This window comes from Triticum aestivum, chromosome 5B (assembly GCF_018294505.1).
Source record: "Triticum aestivum cultivar Chinese Spring chromosome 5B, IWGSC CS RefSeq v2.1, whole genome shotgun sequence".
NCBI classification, from domain to species: domain Eukaryota; kingdom Viridiplantae; phylum Streptophyta; class Magnoliopsida; order Poales; family Poaceae; genus Triticum; species Triticum aestivum.
The window spans coordinates 7,070,812-7,083,725 of NC_057807.1; the positions used below are offsets into that span (position 1 = coordinate 7,070,812).

The 12,914-nt window shown below is 41.6% G+C and overlaps 1 protein-coding gene, 1 long non-coding RNA gene and 1 pseudogene across 2 annotated transcripts; all 3 read right to left on the reverse strand.

Moving 5' to 3' along the window:
• LOC123114531 (putative disease resistance protein RGA1) lies at positions 1-4,291 on the reverse strand (annotated as a pseudogene).
• Positions 4,292-4,896: 605 nt separating this feature from the next.
• Positions 4,897-8,235, reverse strand: LOC123114532 (putative disease resistance protein RGA3). Its single transcript, XM_044536051.1, has 2 exons — positions 7,108-8,235; positions 4,897-5,019 (listed from the first exon to the last, which is right to left on the reverse strand). Exons 1-2 carry the CDS (start codon positions 8,233-8,235, stop codon positions 4,897-4,899), a joined length of 1,251 nt encoding a protein of 416 aa, XP_044391986.1.
• A 1,670-nt stretch (positions 8,236-9,905) lies between these two features.
• On the reverse strand, positions 9,906-12,571 carry LOC123115408 (uncharacterized). Its single transcript, XR_006456605.1, has 3 exons — positions 12,318-12,571; positions 10,133-10,248; positions 9,906-10,021 (listed from the first exon to the last, which is right to left on the reverse strand). It is a non-coding gene; the product is annotated as an uncharacterized lncRNA (long non-coding RNA).
• Positions 12,572-12,914: the final 343 nt, after the last annotated feature.

Consider the following 12,914-nt stretch of genomic DNA (forward strand, 5'->3'; position numbering starts at 1 on the left):
CTAAACCCAAGGCGGGCCGAGATCAAAACTCAACGCAGGTGGAGAACTTGCGCTCGCCGCCACATTGAGATCGAAGCTCAACACATGTGGAGAACTTGCGCTGGCCGCGGGGCCCATGCTTGCTGCGTCCGAGAAGATGGTGGCCTCCTCATCCTGCTCCCAGTCACACAGCTCCAGCAGCTTCCTCGACCTCTTGCTGACGATCGACACGTCATTGAGATCGACGATATCTGTATCTCTCTTCCTTGCCTTGTCCACTGGGCTGACGTGGACGCCATCGTAGAGCTGCTTGTTGATGCCAGGGCTTCGCTTGATCAACAGGGCGCCGCCTATGTCGGTCAGCAAGCCCATCACTGCCGTGGGATGATCAGACGGAGCTTCGGCAGTGGCGACAACTACAGCCGTCTCATCATCGACGATCTCCTGAACCACCTCCTCCCCCTTCTTTGAGTGGCTGGGCCCGATCTCTTCAAATTCTTCCTCATCTATAAAGTTGGCAAGCCAATAATCAAGGTACAATGTTGTGTAGTCCTGAACAACAAAAAGAGTATAATCAGAACAACAGAGCATGTATAGCTGTCCATTCTAACCTCTATCCAAAATAAGTGTCTCAACTTTGTACTAACTTACTAAAGTCAAGACACTTATTTTGGGACAGAGGGAGTATGACACAATTACGATCACAGTTATTTTCTTCTTAGACAAATCATTAGTGCAAGTGTGGCGTATTTACACAGGACTCGTGAGGTGTCATTTAGACAAAATGTACACCTAATTTGACAATTTATGAAGAAATATGCTAGGATACTCATGCCATGTCTGTATATATTTGTTAAAGACAGTTGCCAATTGTCACTAGTCAATGCGAGAATGGAAGCCTGGCAGGCACATACCACTATCTTTCTGATGTGAACGAGCTTCATCTTGTTCTCCTCTGATGTACACCATTCCTCTAATGCAGGGCAGTCAAGAATGGTTAGATATTCAAGCTTGGTCAGCTGTTGTATGCTGTTCGGCAAAGACCTGATCCCCTCACACTGCTTGATGTTCAAATTCTTGAGAGAGGTTAGTTGTCCTAACCAATGCGGTAGTGATGTCTGCTTGAGGGACAGTTCTACAAGGGAGGGGAGGTGTTGGATAATCTCAGGCGAGGTCGTCAGATCATCACAACGCTTGATAGTTAAACTATGGAGGGCAGGGAGTTGGTGAAGCAACCTCCACTGATGCATGGGCACCTTGCTGCCTTTAACACTCAGTCTAGTTACCGGAGAAGAGGAAGCACCGCTGTGTGACAAGCTCTCCCCCCATGATGACAGCACATTATCAGATTCTACTATTTTCACAGATATAGCTCTAGGAAGACATGGCTTAATCCTTAACCTGGGGCATTTATATATGGTCAAGTTCTCAAGCTTAGGGAACAGGAGCTTAGTTCTACCTTTCTCACCACTGGTATATTCCATGTTCCACTCTTCCAAGCTCTCCATATGGTAGAGACCCAGCTCTTTTAGGTTTGGTAGTTGACCAAGTGCTGGTAGCTTGTTGCACTTAGGAAAATAACGCAAAATTAACTCAAAAAGATTAGGGAGATACTTCCAGATACCCATAAGCCAATCAGGAATGCTGACACTACTGTAACCATATATAGTCAATTTCTGTACACCGCTTGGTGGCACTAGTTTTTTCAACACCACCATGTCATCCTCAAATCTCCAAGCATCTTTGGTCCATTCAAATTTTAGCTCTGTAATATATTGTTTCTCAATCAGTTTTATAATATGTGCCTCTTCTGCAGACTTGAAATTTTCAAGTCCATCCATCATCAGCTTTCTACTGCCATCTGATATTTCCAAGTCAAAAGAAGATACCTCAAAATTGTCCCAGCAAAAAGAAGGGCCGTCTGAGAAATTCTGGACAATGGAAACAGTATCATCAGAACAGCATAGCATGTATCATGGTTTCAAATAGCACTATTGCATGCTATAGACTTTAGAAGAGATTCTGTGCTAAGGGACTTTGGTCCAAACGCATGAATACACATTTGAAATAGTGCGTTATAGCATTTAGAAGAGGTCCGCCGTTAAGAGGCTTAGCTTGCTATGTAAAACTATGGGATGTATAGTTGTCCATGTGATAGAACAATTACAACCACATAATTCTTTTCTTCTTCTTAGACTAATAATTACTGCAACTGTAACGTGTATTACTCAATAATCTAGACGCATGAGGCGTCAAATAGGCAAAAAACTATAGGCACCTAATTCGATACTTATCATGATTACACAAAGATACTCATGCCTATCCCCGCAAAGAAAAAGATACTCATGCCTATATGTGTATAGCTTAGGAGGCACATACCTTTTCTCTGATGTGAGCAAGCTTCGTCTTGTTCTCCTCTGATTCACACCATTTGACTAATGTAGGACAGCCACGAATGGTTAGATATCCAAGCTTGGTTAGTTGTTGTATGCTGTCTGGCAAAAACTTGATCCCCTTGCAGTCCTCAATCTTCAATTTCTCGAGGGAGGTAAGTTCTCCTAACCACTGCGGTAGCGATGTCATGCTTTCACAACTAGACATACTTAATGTCTGTAGTCGTGTGAGTTCCCTTGAGTTTTCAATCAGTTTCAACTTGGTACATTGACTTATGCTAAACACCACAAGCTTAGGGAACATGAGCTCATCTGCACCTTCCTTACCGTTGGTACATGATGTGTCCCACTCTTCCAATCCCTCCATACGACGGATAAACAATGACCACAGGTTGGGTAGTAGACCGAGGGGTGGTAGGTTCTTGCACTTAGGAAAACCACACAAATCTATTTTCCTGAGGTTAGGGAGATACTGCCTAATATCCATAAGCCAATAAGGAAGCTTGACACACCCGTAACCAGTTATATTCAATACCCGTACATTGCTTGGTGGAACTAGTTTTTCCAACACCTCCTTGTCATCCACAAATCTCTCAGCACCTCCGGTCCATTGAAATGTTAGATCCTCAATTTTTTTGTTTCAATAGCAGATTTATACTTTGTGCCTCTTTTACAGACTTTATATTTTCAAGTCTATCTATTATCAGCTCATCAGGATTTGTATGCTGAAGCAGGCCAATATTGCTGCTACATTTATGATTAGAAGCATGCACTACAAAGTGTGGCAACGAGGCAAAATTTGACCGAGAACATGAGGATTTTTCATCCAATCTGAAACAGCTCGCCACATTTAGAACCTTCAAACTAACCATTTTAACCATACTATCAGGAAGCTTTTTTAGGTTGCGGCAGCCTGAGAGGTCCAGTGTACGAAGCTTCCTAAGGTTGCAAATACTTTCTGGTATACTGGAAAGTGTTAAGTTCTCAGACAAGTCCAGATGCTCTAGATTGGAAAGGGTACTGATAGAGCCAACCAAACTATCTTTTTGATCTTCTGATAGGGTTCTGACATTCATGCACCCTGATAAATTTAAATACTTGAGTTTGATTAGATTTTTTATGACCTCTGGCAGCCCTGTGATGTGCTTTGTGTCCACAGAAGAAATAATTGATAATTTGAGATGTTGAAGTTTGGTAAAACCACCCAAAACTTCTAATATAGAAATGCTGCAATGTGGTAAATCGAGATGCACGAGCTGCTTCAGCTCTGCGAATGATATTGGGAGTTTATGTATTCCATCACAATGTGATAAATCAAGATGCATCAGACCTCTCATAGCACCAATTGACTCTGGCAATGCTGAGATATTACGAGAACCTCTAAGGTTGAGATAATTTAATTCTGAGAGCTGGGTGATACAGCTGGGAATCATCTTATCTTGTATCCGTGGAGCATCAAGAAACCTCAATTGTTTTAGTTGACCAATAGAATCAGGTAACTTCTGAATAAAGCATTCACTTAAATCCAAGACACGAAGGCACTTAGCTGGTGAAAATGCATCACCACAAAGTTCCTGTTTGCCACAGTCCCTAAAATGTAGAGCCTTTAGATTTGCAGGAAAATTTACGAACAATTGCATTGACTTGCTACAATCTGTGAGCAATGCATATCGACGTTTGTTTCCCCCAGCGCTAATTTGATGGGACAAGATCTCTTTTGCGAGATCATGCACTAGGTCATGCATCGTGAATGCAACACAATTGTCTCGGTTTCTGTCACCCTGCAACAAAAGAACACCTAACGGTGTTAGAATTTCGAATTTATTTTGTTTTATAGTAGAAAATTTATCGGTAGAGCTACTACAATAAAACTGTTAAAAAAGTGTAAACAGATAGTATATCAATGGAAGTGCCTCCATGTGGGTATATTCCCATGACCATTAATTTGAAATACTACGTATTTTGATGTTGTGAGTATAGTCACAATTAAACCTGGTATGACTGGATAAGTTCTCAAAAGATCATGTAGTGGCTGAAGTTGTGATTGACATCTTCAGAGTTGAGATGCAAGTGCCTTTTTATCTTCAGATTTTTATTCCCATCTCCTGGGCTATCTGGCTTACCAGAAACGACTCTATTTTCAAAGGGATCCAGCCAAATCTTTATTCTTGCAGTAGGAAGCTGAAAGAAGAGCTCGACTGGATCGTTCATAGAGAAAAGAGAAAATCTTATCACGCTTATGAATCATGGGTCCTTATTTCAGATAGACCCATGGATAGATAATCTTTTTAGCTGGCTTGTGTTTCCCCTCCTCAGGGAAACCTTGTTTCCCTTTTGATTTGTTTTGTCTGTTTTCCTTTTTTACATTTGTAAGAACAATTCCATATAGTAAAAACAAAAATATATGCAGTAGGATTTATCCTACTGTTTTCTATCAAAAAAAGTTGTGGATCGGAGATCATTGATTAGTTATATGCAAGAAGAAGGTCAAAGTTAAATCCCAAGGATGGACTTGACGAACTCTTCAATCACTAGTAGCGAGCACCGTGGGCATAAGGTCTCCGACGGACTGTCCAGAAATGAGTGGGCCACCCCCCAGTGCATGTAGCTCCCGCTTGCGCAGGGTCCAGGGAAGGGTGCAGTCATCCTATAGATTATGTCATTGATTAGCTAAGATTAATCATAATTCGATTGGTAATTTTTGCAACCACTGCACTCACTCACAGAGGCGGAGCGTGACAGGGAAATAAAGGAGGGCCAATTCACTAGCCCAACAGTTAGGACGGGTCAATGAAGCCTTACATATCCGATGGGCCACGACATATAAAAGTTTGATGTGCCAAATGCCTTGGCATAATCGGAGTTTATCTTGAAAATAGTGGGCCATGGCCCGGTATGGTCCCCAATACACCCCGCCATTACTCACATGGCAGCCCGTAGTCAAGATCTAATTGGCTTCAACTCTTGGCAAAACCTATTTGGCGCTGCAGGCGCCGGTTTCTTTGGTTTTCTGCTAACCGGCGCCTGCAGGCGCGGCTGGTTGGGCTCGGCCCAGTTGCTACTCCTTTTTCTGTTAAAAAAGGTAAAAAAGGCCGCGGCGTAAAGGACTCGAACCTGCGACCTTCTCCTCAACAGGTGGCTGGTGTAACAACCTCACCAACAAGGGCGATCGTGCTAACAATCTAAGGTTGCTATTCCTTTATTCGACACTTTTTCCTTTTGTTTCGTTTTCGTTTTTTTCTTTTTTTTCCTTTTTTGGTTTTCTGTTTTTGTTCTTTTTCTTATTTTTTTCCTTAACCGATGAATTGTCTTCAAATACGTGAATTTTGTTTTCAAATCAATGAACTTTTTTTGAATTTCTAAAACTTTTTTTTGAATCGATGAACCTTTTTCAAAATCCATGAACTTTTTTGAAATTTGATGAACTATCTTTAATTTTGATGAACTGTTTTGAAAAATCGATGAACTTTTTTCAAAACCCATGGACTTTTTTCAAAATCAATAAACTTTTTTCAAATCCGATGAACTTTTTTATAATTCGATGAACTTTTTTCAGAATCGATGAACTTTTTTCAAATCCGATGAACTTTTTTTATAATTCGATGAACTTTTTTTATAATTCGATGAACTTTTTTCAAAATAGATGAACCTTTTCCCAAAATCTATGAACCTTTTTTAAAGAGATAAACTTTTTTTCAAATGGATGAACTTTGTATTTACATCTGTAAACCTGTTTTTTTTTCATAAGAAAGAGGAAAACCGGGTGGTTTTTCAGCTAAAAAAGGAAAAAAACTGGCTGCTAGGGAGTGGCCGAGCAAGCGGCGGATCCAGCTAAGCTAGGGATATAACTCAGCGACCGCGTTCGTTTCCCGAGCGAACGAGGGAGCGCGCTCGTGGACCAGCCCATGCCAGCGACAGTGCAAGCGCCAGTTCGTTAACTGGCGCCTGCAGCGCTGACTTGGGGCTCCCTCAACTCTTGTCCCTCAAATTTATGATTCCTTCATTTTGTAAGAGGGTTTCAAGTGCAAATATGTATTTGGCACTAACGGGCCTATACAAATTACAACTACTTGCAGTTGCATATTTCGAAAAATAAATTTCGCATGTGTGTGATGTATTAGAGTATGAGCCATAGTTTTAAATATAAGTCTGCTATAGCCCGCTATAGCCTTTTCAGCAGGGTGTCGCTAAATGGTCGTCTTCACAAATAGCTCGCTATAGCCGATTTGGAGGTCCGCCGCTATTTTTCATACCCCGCCATTTAAAATATTGGTATGAGCACTAGTAAAAAACTACTCCCTCCGTTCCTAGATATAAGTCTTTAAAGATATTTCAATAAGAAGTACATACGGATGTATGTAGACATATTTTAGACTATAGATTCACTCATTTTGCTCCATATGTAGTCCGCATTGGAATCTCTAAAAAGACTTTTATTTAGGAACTGAGGGAGTATTTATATTTGCTATCTGCAGGAGACAAAATTTGGTAAAAAAATGGAGAAATAACGTGTGCCAAAATTTATCTTTTTTGTACAATTATTCACATTTTTTTAGTGAGCATAGTATCATACATTTGCTCAACATACATATTTCTGAACTTCCCAAGAAAAATTGCAACATGGGCGTGTGCACTATAATGTTTTTGGTCTGCGTCATCTTGAATATATATGTACACACCTGAGTGGGAATTTATAAGTTTGAAAAGAATAGTAGCATAGCAATGTAATAATCACCGAAGGTTGTGTCTTTGAATATTGAAGGAAGGACATCCCCAAGAGTTGTGCAACATATTTCTCGCAGAGCTGCATAGAATCAAATACATCAGATTGCTCTGTGAATCCAAGTGCAATCCATTGGTAAATTAGATCATACTTCACTATACTGTGACCTTTTGGAAAGACTGCACAATAGGAAAAGCATAACTTCAACCAATCAGGCATACGGCTATAGCTTAGCAGCAAGGATGCAAGCACTTCATGGTCTGTTGATGATGGGTCCTCCGAACTAGATAGATTCCATATATAATTGTCTCTCACTGATTCCCATTCATCAGACATCTTCCCCTTCAGTGTGTATCCCAGTGATTGAGCCGCCAAAGCCACACCTCCACACTTGTTTGCAATCTCCTTTCCTATATGCTTCAACTGTTTTTTGTCGCCTCGGTCTTTAAAGGCAGTTTTCTGCTTTATTATTTTCCAGCAACTATTATTTGTTAACGTCTCTAGCTTGTATGGCCCAACTGTATGGCAAATTTCCCTTGCAATGGCTTCATCTCTTGTGGTTACGATAACTGTCAGCATGCTACCCACAGCAGGTCTTAGCATGGACTTCAAATCCTTTAGACTACGTGGATTTGTCTCCCACACGTCATCTAAGACAATAAGAATCTTCTTACCAGCAAATAACCCGCTCAGCTTCTTATATATCATCTGCTTGTTAGTTATATGGCTCTCCTCTGATAGCTGTGATATAATAGAATTGCCAATTTTATTCAAATCGAGATTTTGGGACACATAGATCCATGCCCGAGAGTAGCCTGCGAATTGAGAATCATTGAAAACTAACTGAGCTAGGGTTGTCTTGCCAACTCCTCCAATGCCATATATTGGAAGGATGGTGACCTTGTTATCTAGTGTGATGCTCCCACATAAAGTAGCCACTATTTCCAATATTTCTTCAGTCCTGCCAATGATCAGTCCTTCCTCCACATCCGAAATTGTTTCTCGTATGTCAGGAACTTGTTTTACACTAGAGCTATTGTCTGGCATACAAATGGAATGCCGGTTTTGATTTGTTATATTGTCCAGTTCAGCTGCCATCTCCTTCAACGTATTAGACATTGTATTATTGGAACCAACCATCGGACATGGGAGAACGTCTGTCAACTGCAACAACTTTTTATGTTTAATACATGGAAAGATCAACAAAAACATCATTACCAAAGAACAATCTGGTTATGCTTATTTCGAGGTACGAAAGCCTATTTCGAGGTGCAAACTCTACAACTGCTAATACATGTATCGAAACAGTAATCTTCTGTAAAAATGTAAATAAATACTCTTGGACTTCCATTTTGTGTGCATTAAGTATGCAAATAATACCTGTTTCTTGGGAATATGAGTTTCTGTCTTATTCAGGGCATCTAGGATATCTGCTACAGTGGGTCTATTGTTTCTTTCAGAATCCACACAATGCATTGCTAATCCGATGCATGTCTTCACCTGATGTAATTCCTCTGATATGTACTTTGATGTCAATTCAATCGTTGTACTCCATCTGGTAAGTACCTACGAAAACATGAATATAGAGATATAATTTGAGATCGACATTATAGAAGTATGATATGTACTATATGAATATGTGCGTATCATTTGTCCGATGAACAAAGGTTCTCCGTGTGCATTTCTTTTCATTTTTTTAGAATCACTAGTTCAATACATATGCATTTCAGTAGTCGACGAGTAGTTTATACGCTAGAATTTTCTACTAACAAGCAGATTAATTATATGAATAATTAGACTATTGGTTGTTTATGTTGATGACCAACAGTTCCATATATATAGATTCCTTATAGTAGTAGATATCCAGTTTATTGGGCTGTTAGACCTAACATTTTCCCTTTCCAATAAAAGAAACATAATGCATAGAGTATACTCCCTCCGTTCCAGAATACATGACCCAACTTTGTACTAACTTTAGTACAAAGTTGAATCATCTATTTTGAAACGGAGGGAGTAGATATCAATGATTTGGTGGTTTGATATATGAACTCAAGTGCCAAATTGAAAATGTTTTTTTGCTTACCTCCTGAGTTAATTGTGCCACGTCAGGCACTCCGGTAGAATTGGAGTAACCTGTTGGTCCTGTCATTATCTCTATCATCACAACACCGAAACTAAAGACGTCATTCTTATTTGAGATTTCACCATCGTTTATGAATTCTGGTGGCATGTACGTCCTGCATGATATCAAAGGACTTGGTCATCACAGATAACATTTATTTCATCACAGAAGAAGAATAAACTGAAAATGAGGAATTCCATAAGGCGTGTACTGGGTTCCTCTGATTTGTTTTGTGACATGAGTGCGTGCTCCGCTGAAGAACCTTGACAATCCAAAATCTGCCACTTTAGGCACCATTTCACTGTCTAGTAATATATTGGCAGGCTTCAGATCAAGATGAAAAATTGGTGGTTTACACCCGTGAAGGAAATCTAATCCTTCACAAATGCCCTTTATAATCACATATCGTTTGCTCCAATCAGGTGCAAAAGATTTTTCTACACAAGTTGAAAAAGGGAATGTTACAAAAATGAGAATTTAGGAATTTTGTTTAGTTCAAAAACAAAAGAAGATGAACGTATTAAAGGTAAGTTCCATCTTACCAGGAAGACGCTTGTCTAGGCTTCCACCCTGCAAGTACTCAAAGCAGAGGACTCTATATATGTGTTTACTAAAATCTTTCTTACCCTTGTGCTCAACGAATTCAGAAGTTGTTTCATAACTATAACCAAGGAACTGTATGATATTTGGGTGCTTAATCCTCGAAAGGATATCAACTTCACTGAGATATTGTAGGTCATCTATTCCTTGCACCGTATCAACATGAAGCAACTTCACAGCAACATCTCTTCCTTTGTACACTCCCTATGTTTGACGTAAGCATTGTACACAATTATTTGTTTATAACTGGGTCGTTTATTTGTTAGTGTCTGTTAGTGTCTGTAAATTCACAAAATATCAAGTAGTAAGTCATACCTTGTAAACGTCTCCATACCCACCCTTTCCTATCCTTGAGTCCACTGAGAATTGAGTTGTAATCTTACGTAAGTCATGTAATGGTATACGCATTTCTGCAGTCATATGTTGACCTTCTGTACATACATAAAAAGAATGTGTGAGTTCATAACTGTGTCATTGAATACAAGAAAATTATGGAAATCACCCATACCTCTAAAGATTAAGATTTTTGTTTGGCAACTACTACGGGATTGCCTTCCCTCGGGGACGGAGGTACTTAAGCGGCATGGACCTGGTGATGGTCTTTGCCCTCTCTATGCAGTACCAGAGACCGGGACACATATCCTCTTCTCTTGTACGGCGGCAAGGGTACTATGGACTTACGTCCGTGAGGCATTGGGGCCCGACTGGGAGGCCTTAAATCTCGCGGAGTTTCTTCAACATAGAGCTTTACAGCAGTCGCAACATCGCCGCCTATTTTGGCTTGTTTTTGCGGCGATGTCGTGGACTCTTTGGACGACTCGGAATAAGATGGTGATCGAGAAGGTTTTTCCGAGGAAGGCATCTGGCTCCTTCTTCAAATTCCTTGCTTTTCTGCAGCACTGGCACCCGCTCTCGAGGCAGCCTGATCGCGATCGACTCGGTCTTATGATGGATGCACTCTTGGCTTCGGCGCATCGATTATCGTCTTCATAGTGCTGCTTCATGGCTGCCACTAGGTGGCTTTTTTCCTTATTTCTTTTATCTTTTCTTGGGCTTGACTGTGTTGTGGCCCCAGCCATTGTCTATCGGGTGTTGTTCGAACATGGATTGTATGGACCGTTGCTTTATTTATAAAGCGGGGCGAAAGCCTATTTCGAGAGAGTACAAGAAAATAAATTTTCTAATGATGACAAAATGAAAAATTATCGTGAGAAAAAATAGTTCCACACGGCATGGTCCGAGCCAGCATTGAGACACTCAGTGACAGTTTTCCTATGCTCTTCGTGCCATATGTGTCATGGTATAGGACGTCTGTGTCTTTCGATGTCTTCTCCAGAGGTATCTGGCTATCGAGGCGTCGGTAGACGGATAATGACGGATGGTACATACATCTTCAATGATGAGTTTATGCACTCCCGTGAAACCACAAGATCTCTGATCGGGGTATGTCGACGCGTGCGTACGTCATGACCTTGCTAAAGGTGGTGGATTGAAGTTTGGCTTTGAGGATGAGAATCCGGAGTTAAACTTCGTGTTGGACTCGCCATCATCGGCGCACATGCAACGATTCCTTCTTGAAGGCGTGGTCTAGGAGTTGTGTATTTTTTTATTTTTGAAGTGTCTTGTAACATTGGGTTAATGGCTATCTGCTGGAGTTACTGTCGCGAGACATGCGACCTTAGTTTTTTCCGCTTTATTTCCGGATCGATGTAGTTCGACTGCTAAATTTTGCATTTTTAATGATATATGACTGCATTCATGGTCCTATGCAAAAGTCGGGGATATCCTCCTTTTTCGAAAACACACACACACACACATGCCGAATTGGGCGAGGGTCCCACTCCCACCCCTGTGCAGCCTTAGTTAGGCAGTAGTAGCTCTAGCAGTGCGGTTCTGAACCTCTGGTAGCATAGATCTGACCTCCCTCACTCTACACTGGCGTCTATTGCCATATGCATCTGCGGTTCAGTGAGGTCCTACACCCACAGCCCTTTTCCTCGAGGCTACTGTGATCGATCCCCTTGAAGTTGTTTCCTCCAAGGTGGAGTTTGCCACCATGATGGTTTCGTCGATTTCTGTCAAGTTATTTGGTGACTATGCTAGCCTAACATAATTCCTCGACATGTCAACTTGATAGTAGGCGAGATTTTAAATTTATCTACAAGACATAAGTTGTTTGAAATCTCATAGGAATTAAAACCTATGAATATGTCATAGAAATTGTTTGGTTGCATCCTAGCTAGTTTCGTTTGGAACAGCATGTAAGATTATCCATAGCGACAATTCACATGGGATTAATTTAGGGGGAAAGAAAATCTAAATAACAGAATCCACGAAAACGCCTATGTAGTTCGTTTGAATCAGTGATACTCCCGTAGGAAAACATCGGCATGAAGCAGAGTTGTCAGAATTCCTATTCACATGGGATTAATTTCGATCAAAGATGCCAGTCTGGATCAAGAAGCAGGTCTTGGAATAAAGAGAAACTATGGTTGATTACCTTGAGAAGCCTGCTGCAGTGCGGAAACTGGCGGCGAGTTTCAGATGTTGCCCAGTGCCTGCGGAGAAGGGGATTTTATCTCAGGAAGAAGACATGGGTACTACTTGGAGCTGAGAGGTCTCCTGCACACAAATTGAACTAAGTTCCTTATTACTCCGCATGCAAGTTGCAACGGCTTGCCAAGAGGTCTCCTGCACACAAATCAATCTTTCTGCACCACTCCAAAATACTCTTTCTCGACGAAAAGGAAATGGGCGCAAATTATGACGAGAGACTTCCCAATGCCCGATCATCTGGAGTAGGGGAATTTTATCTTAGGACATGGTTACTTTCCGAGAGAGAGAGGTGATATCCTGTAGAGGACCTTCCAGTCTTCTATACGTGATTTATCACGGTCCCTCTCGCGGAAGCTCCCCTCCCTAGGGTTCCCACCCCCGCCGCCGCCGGCGACCCCGCTCCCCCGCCGCCACCGGCCGCCGGGCGCACGCCTCCCGGCCCGCACCGCTCCCCTCCCCCTCTCCCCTTCCCCTTCCCCCTCTCCTCCCCTCCCCTCCCCTCCCGCGGCGCGCCCGCGCGCGCCCGGGGGGGTCCCCTTGG